Raw genomic sequence first — 6,513 nt, 5'->3', positions numbered from 1 at the left:
TTTTTTGGGAGGTGGGGTGGGCGGGCGGCAACAGAGTCTTGCTGTGTCACCCAAGCTGGACTACAGTGGTGTGATCTAGGCTCACTGCAACCTCTGCCTCCCAGGTTCAAGCGATTCTCTTGCCTCCTGAGTAGTTGGGACAACAGGCACACACCATCACATCAGCTAATTTTTTATATTTTTAGTAGAGACGGGGTTTCACTATGTTGGTCAGGCCGGTCTTGAACTTCTGGCCCCAGTTGATCCACCTGCCTTGGCCTCCCAAAGTGCTGGGATTACTGGCATTACCGCTGCCTGACACCTATTTTTGGTATCAGTAAAAAAATATTACTAATATATATTTTTTAAATTCTACTTGGCTGTTATCACCATAGATGAAGAAAACTCTATCCTAAATTAAAACTAGCATGTACACATAATTTTAAAAACATTAACTGAGAAGTTATACATTTATAACTGAGAAGTTAACGTTTTTAAAATTATGAATTACTACAAATCAGTATTTTCAGAAAATAGTTTCCAAAGTTCTATAATTAACATAAGCTAGAAGCATAACCAAGAAAAAAATCATTTTTAATCTATTCTGAAATAGCTAGTTTTAATTATTATACAAATACAACTGGTTTTCACTAAGCCATTTGGCAGTAAATTAGTAACCTGATGACCAATCGCCCTGATTATTTTCATGTATAATTCCTAGAAATAAAACTTCTACAAATCATAGTTCCAAACATCAAAATCAGAGAAGTAATATTGATGCCTGACCACCAACTGTCCCTCAGAGTCACCTTTTAAGTTTTGTCACCTGTCCCAATACTGTCATTCATAATGAAGAATCCAATAGTAATATTTCACAAATATTCACTGGGTTACACAATAGGTTTTGTTTCCCATCCTAATTAAATGTACCGAGCATAAAGGTTAAAAGATACAAACTAATACTACCTAAAATTGGTTAAAGGTCTTAAAAAGAAGAGGTAGTTGAGGAAGACACTTCTCATCATTTTTCCAGCAAAGGACCGAGCTACCTCATAGCTGAAAAACTTAGAAGTGAAAAATAAACAACTTATTGCCAAGCCTACCTTTAAAAAAGCCCCATAAATCAAAATTTTTTAAAAGATAAAAAATAAAACAGTAAAATAAATTTGAAAAGCCCAAAGTTTTCCTAACATGCCAAAGCTCAAGATTTTCATATAGAATCTTCTTACATCTTAAAGCAATAATAAAAATATTTTGTGGCCTGACACAGTGGCTCAGACTTATAATCCCAACACTTTTGGAGGCCAAAAACAGAAGGATCACCAGAGCCAGGAGTTCGAGAGCAGCCTGGGCAACAAAGCAAAACCCCGTCTCCACAAGAAACAGTGTATAAATTAGCTTGGCATGGTGGCACACAGGTGTAACCCCAGCTACTGAGAAGGCTGAGGCGCAAAGATTGCTTGAGCCCAGGAATTTGGAGACTGCAGTGAACTATGATCCTTTACTGTACTCCAGCCTAGGTAACAAGTCTCCGGACTCAAAAAAATAAAAATTAAAAAAAAAAGTGTGTGTGTGTGTGTGTGTGTGTGTATAAATGACTAAAAGAAAAAAATGGAGAAAGAAACCAAAATTTAAAAAGGGGTGTGTGTGTGTGTGTGTGTGTGTGTGTGTGTGTGTAAATGACTAAAAGAAAAAAACAGAAAAAGAAACCAAAATTAAAACCTCAAAGCTAGATAGAGGGGCAGATGATGAATACCCTGAAGCCATGTTAAAGAGTTTCACCTTCATCCAAAGGTCAACTGAAAGCGACCAAGAATTAAATGAATTAAAATGGATTGGATTAAGTCAAAACAAAGGAAGGGAGATTTTCTGACTAGGCAAAAGATAAAGACAACCTCATTTACAATAGTAGTAATAGAGATGGATGACAGTAAAAAGTTAAAGGAGTATCAACAAAGTCTCTAAACCATAAATTGTTGTCATTTTAACCATTAAGGAAATTGAAGTCTCCAAAGTGTTAGGTAATTTTCCTAAACTAAGGAGCTCATTAAACATCATACCTAGAATCTGATGGCAATCTATCTCATGCAACCTCCAAAATAATACTCGCAAACATTAAAAATTTTTAAATGTATTGACAATTACCTGTTTATGATGAACAAGCTGCTTTCTGATTTTTCTGGAATATAATCTATCAAGGCTACTGCTGCCTTTAGAAGATCTATTCAAGCTCTGTGTGTGTAGACTATTGTTAATAAAACTCCACTGATTACCTACAGGGGAAGGAAAACTTGAATTAATAATTCTGTTAAATGTGATTTTAAAGTACCTTTCCTACCGAGAAAACAAAAAACACAGTTATACATGTGTCAATCATGAAAAGAAGTTTTAATAAGGAAAACGCTGTAAAGAAATTGCTAGAAGAACTGACTCTATAAAGACTGGATAACGATCAATTTTCTAATGTAGACCCCAATTCAAGACCACAGTTCCCTCTGTCTCCAATCTTTCCTTTACATAATAGCTACCTTCCTCCACAGTTAAGATTAATCTCTATACAAGACAATTTTGATAATGCCATTCAATTCTAACAACAAATACTACTATTGCCTATTTCAAACACACATGCTCTTAATCAGGGACAATAAAAGAATACACAATAATTTAACTAACAACTGCCAAAATAAGGTTAAATAATTTCAGAATGCATACTGTCTACCTATACTTATTCTCATTTTTTGGACTATGTCCAGACTATTCTGTTTCATTGAATTCAGGCCCAATACCACATTTTACCCATCTCCAATCGTAAAACATCTTTTCCTTATCTAAAAATTTTTCTCTCTTCTTTAGTACCTATTTATCAAGTCTTAGTTCAAATTCTTCAAATTGTTAAAATAAAAAACTCTTCCACCAATGTTTCCATAGTATCGAAACGTATAAATACTATCTGTTACATTCCAAGATTATATTACAGTTTATTTTGTATTTTTCTTTTTTTCAAGACTGTTTCTCAGCCAGGCGCAGTAGCTTACACCTGTAAACCCAGAACTTTGGGAGGTTGAGGCGGGTGGGTGACTTGAGGTCAGGAGTTTGAGACCAGCCTGGCCAACATGATGAAACCTCATCTCTACTAAAAATACAAATAAATTAGCCAGGCGTGGTGGTACACACCTATAATCCCAGCTACTCGGGAGGCTGAAACAGGAGAATCCTTTGAACCTGGGAGGTGGAGGTTGCAGTGAGCTGAGATCATGCCACTGCACTCCAGCCTGGGCGACAGACGATACAGACTTTCTCAAAATGAATGTAGTTTTATTTATGTTAACTGTATTTCTTACCTCTATATCCTACAACTGAGTAAACTAACCCATATACATTATTTTTTAAAAAATCAATATAAAACAAATTCCTTATATATATAAATTTCCCATTATCTTCCTAAACATAATATGCACTATAAACTGATTCTACGATAACATCTCAAGGCAACTTTTAAAAATACTGAGTTCCTGACAATGTACAGTAATGTTATGTGTCTCAATGGCTTACATATTAGATGTAAGCCATACACAGGCTTACATATCTCCAATGGTTTACATACTGGATTGAGCTATCTCAAATCCTTTATTTAAAATGCCTTGTTTTCAGAACAAGAATCTCTGAGGAAAAATAATAAATAAAAATAAAAAGTCTTGTTAAGTGGGAAGAGGGGAAGAAGATAATTTTACAGGTTAATTTTTAAATTTTTCTGTGCTTCAAACCTATAAATCAAGCTTACAACTCAAAATCTGGGAATTTCTGTATTTTTTAAAAAGACCATTTGTAGTTAATTGGTAGACATCAATAATTCTAAATGAAATTACACATTATACAAAGAAAAAACAGTAAGAATTCTTCACAGATTTCCCTTTCATAACTCACTTATATGCATGCTAATATAAAGTGAGCCTAAGGGAAGACACTTTGTCAAAGTCATATCGGTATTTAGAAACTAAAAGTCATGTCTAGACAAAGAATCCTGTCTACAAAGTCCAAGTATAAATTTTATCTTTAAACAGAGTTATAGTAAAGTTAATTCGTATTTTCCATAAATTACATACAGCTGGTATCTCCAGGCCAATAGCCAGTTCAGGAACAACTGCGAAGTCACTCAAAATCCCCACCAACATATTATTATAAACTTCTGATACCTGTCAGAAACCTCTCCCTGTCTTTACCATTCAAAGGTTTCTTTGCAGCTGCTGCTTCATCTTCAACAGTTGCCACATAATCCAGCAACCTGGACACCAGCATAACAACCCAACTGATCATGGGAATATCTAGTACTCCTAGAGAGAGATGAGAGTAAAGGAAAAACAGCCAGATGACTTTAGGATTCCTAATTAGGTCTGATAAAATAAGTGAGATAAAATATTTTATAAGTCTAAAACACATCATATCATTACTAACACTAACATTTATATGTAACAAGCCTAAAAATTAGACACCTACAGCCAGGAACTGAGTAGAACATCAAATATAATGAAAGACAAAGACTTGAAGGTATAAGAACAGATTAAGCATAGGATGAATCCAAAATGTAATAGAGAAACTAGAAAGCAAAGTATAAGATACAATTCTCAGACTCACAGAAACAGAAACAAAAAATCTCTCAACTTATAATTCATATAGTACTAAACTATGTTCTAATGTTTTTATTCCTATAAAAAAGTCTGCCCAAATGAAACTCATTATTGTTGATTAGAACAACAACTGTGCCTTACAGCTTCAACTTATAAAAGGGAATTTGATTTTAGTTATAATAGTATAGGAAAAACATACTATACTAAGTTCAAATAATGAAAATGTAATAAATTTTAAAAGTAATAACTACATGGCAGTCAATCACATGAAGGTTGCTCATTTTTAAGAGCTTACATCATAAAAATATTAAGTGTGGTGCAATTAGTATTAAAGTATTTCAGAGAAGATATTTTATAAAAGCAATATTTATAGGAATACTGATTTACTAAAGAACACTGCTTTATATTAATACCTTCTGTCCTCCTATGCATGGGTAACTGTGGCTGAAGAGGTGATAATAAATTATCCAAGAGATTAAGTAAGCTTTCTAATACTCCACTATTACTAAGTGATCTTTGACCAATGCAGGAAAGTAACATGAAGACCCTAGGGGAAAAAAAATTAAAATTAAAATTAAAAAAAGGAAATACCCAGTAAGAATCAATTTAATTGTTCAATATTTAAAATAATTTACATAGGAACTTAACAGAGTAATGACAGAATGTTTGCTTCTTAAAGCATACCATGTTTCAGATTGGGAAAGCAAGATTTGTATCTGGAGGCATGAAGTTAAAATCACTTTTCTAACTACTTGTTATATTTTCTAATGTTACTAACAAGAAATCAAGGACTTAGTGAATGAAAGAACTTTATTAGCCACAAACACACACATTTAGTACATAAAGTAACAATCTAATAGAAATATAAAGTAACATAATCTAATAGAAACACTTATGGACACAGATCTATGAAGTCCACAGGTTCAATCAGAAAACTAAAGAGTAGAATCTAATTATCATCACTTATTATCTCCTTCAATACACGGTGCTGGAGCTTTCACTGGTCATTTCCCAAAACCTGAGATCTGCTTCATATTCACAACTTAGTATCCACATTTCAAAGATTTCAAAAGCTGACCAGTAACTGTGAGAAGTAGAAATCATTAATAACAAATATCTCCAACATTTTCTGACCTACCTATCCTGTGGAAAGATGAGAAGCTGCTCTGAATTGTACAATTCCTGAAGAACGTTAGAAAGAAACTGACCCCACCATCTTTCACCACCACACAGTTGAACAAGCAGAAGACCAGTATGTAACCGTATCTTTGGGGTTCCACTGATGCACAAGTGTTTAAAGAGCTCTTCACAAGCCTGGGCATGAAATGTGTTCTGCAAAACTGCAGGAACAGAGTGTCCTATTACAAGAAAGAAAATAGTAAACTTTCCTATTTAAATGTATGGTATAATATTAAAATAAGCATGCCTAAATACGCTTTCCTCTTTTCTAGTAATCAGTAGATAATTATATACTATTTATTTTCTGATGTATTTACTCCTTGTATGTAGGAATCTGTTAGATACTTGGAAAGGAAAGTAGCACTTAAATAAATTACATTTCTAGCCTATGGAGCTGGATGTATCAGATGGCTGTTTGAGTGAATGTGTGTGTGATGACCAAAAATAGCTCCTGGCTAGAAAATGATAGCTCTATATTAGGTTAGCAGCATATGAAAAGCTTCACTGTTGAACTTCTACTCAATACTTACTACTTTGCCAGTAGCACAATGGTGTGCATGTCAATAGCAGAAACCCAAAAGAAACACACAAAAATTCATTTAAGAAATATTTAAAATAGGCCGGGCGCGGTGGCTCACGCCTGTAATCCCAGCACTTTGGGAGGCCGAGGCGGGTGGATCACGAGGTCAAGAGATCGAGACCATCCTGGTCAACATGGTGAAACCCCGTC

General features: G+C 34.2%; 1 protein-coding gene across 1 annotated transcript in view; it reads right to left on the bottom strand.

Moving 5' to 3' along the window:
* BIRC6 (baculoviral IAP repeat containing 6) overlaps positions 1-6,513 on the bottom strand; it is a 262,197-nt gene that overhangs the window by 134,689 nt on the left and 120,995 nt on the right. The window contains exons 30-33 of the mRNA XM_037740766.1: positions 5,743-5,962; positions 5,018-5,151; positions 4,173-4,310; positions 2,125-2,252 (exon numbers count right to left, since the gene is read on the bottom strand). Of these exons, the coding sequence (XP_037596694.1) occupies positions 2,125-2,252; positions 4,173-4,310; positions 5,018-5,151; positions 5,743-5,962 (620 nt within the window). The remainder of the gene's footprint in view (positions 1-2,124; positions 2,253-4,172; positions 4,311-5,017; positions 5,152-5,742; positions 5,963-6,513) is intronic.

This window comes from Cebus imitator, unplaced genomic scaffold (genome assembly GCF_001604975.1).
Source record: "Cebus imitator isolate Cc_AM_T3 unplaced genomic scaffold, Cebus_imitator-1.0 Scaffold88, whole genome shotgun sequence".
NCBI lineage: Eukaryota > Metazoa > Chordata > Mammalia > Primates > Cebidae > Cebus > Cebus imitator.
Note: the sequence above shows the minus strand (reverse complement) of the source record. Positions and strands in the feature narration are given on the sequence as shown.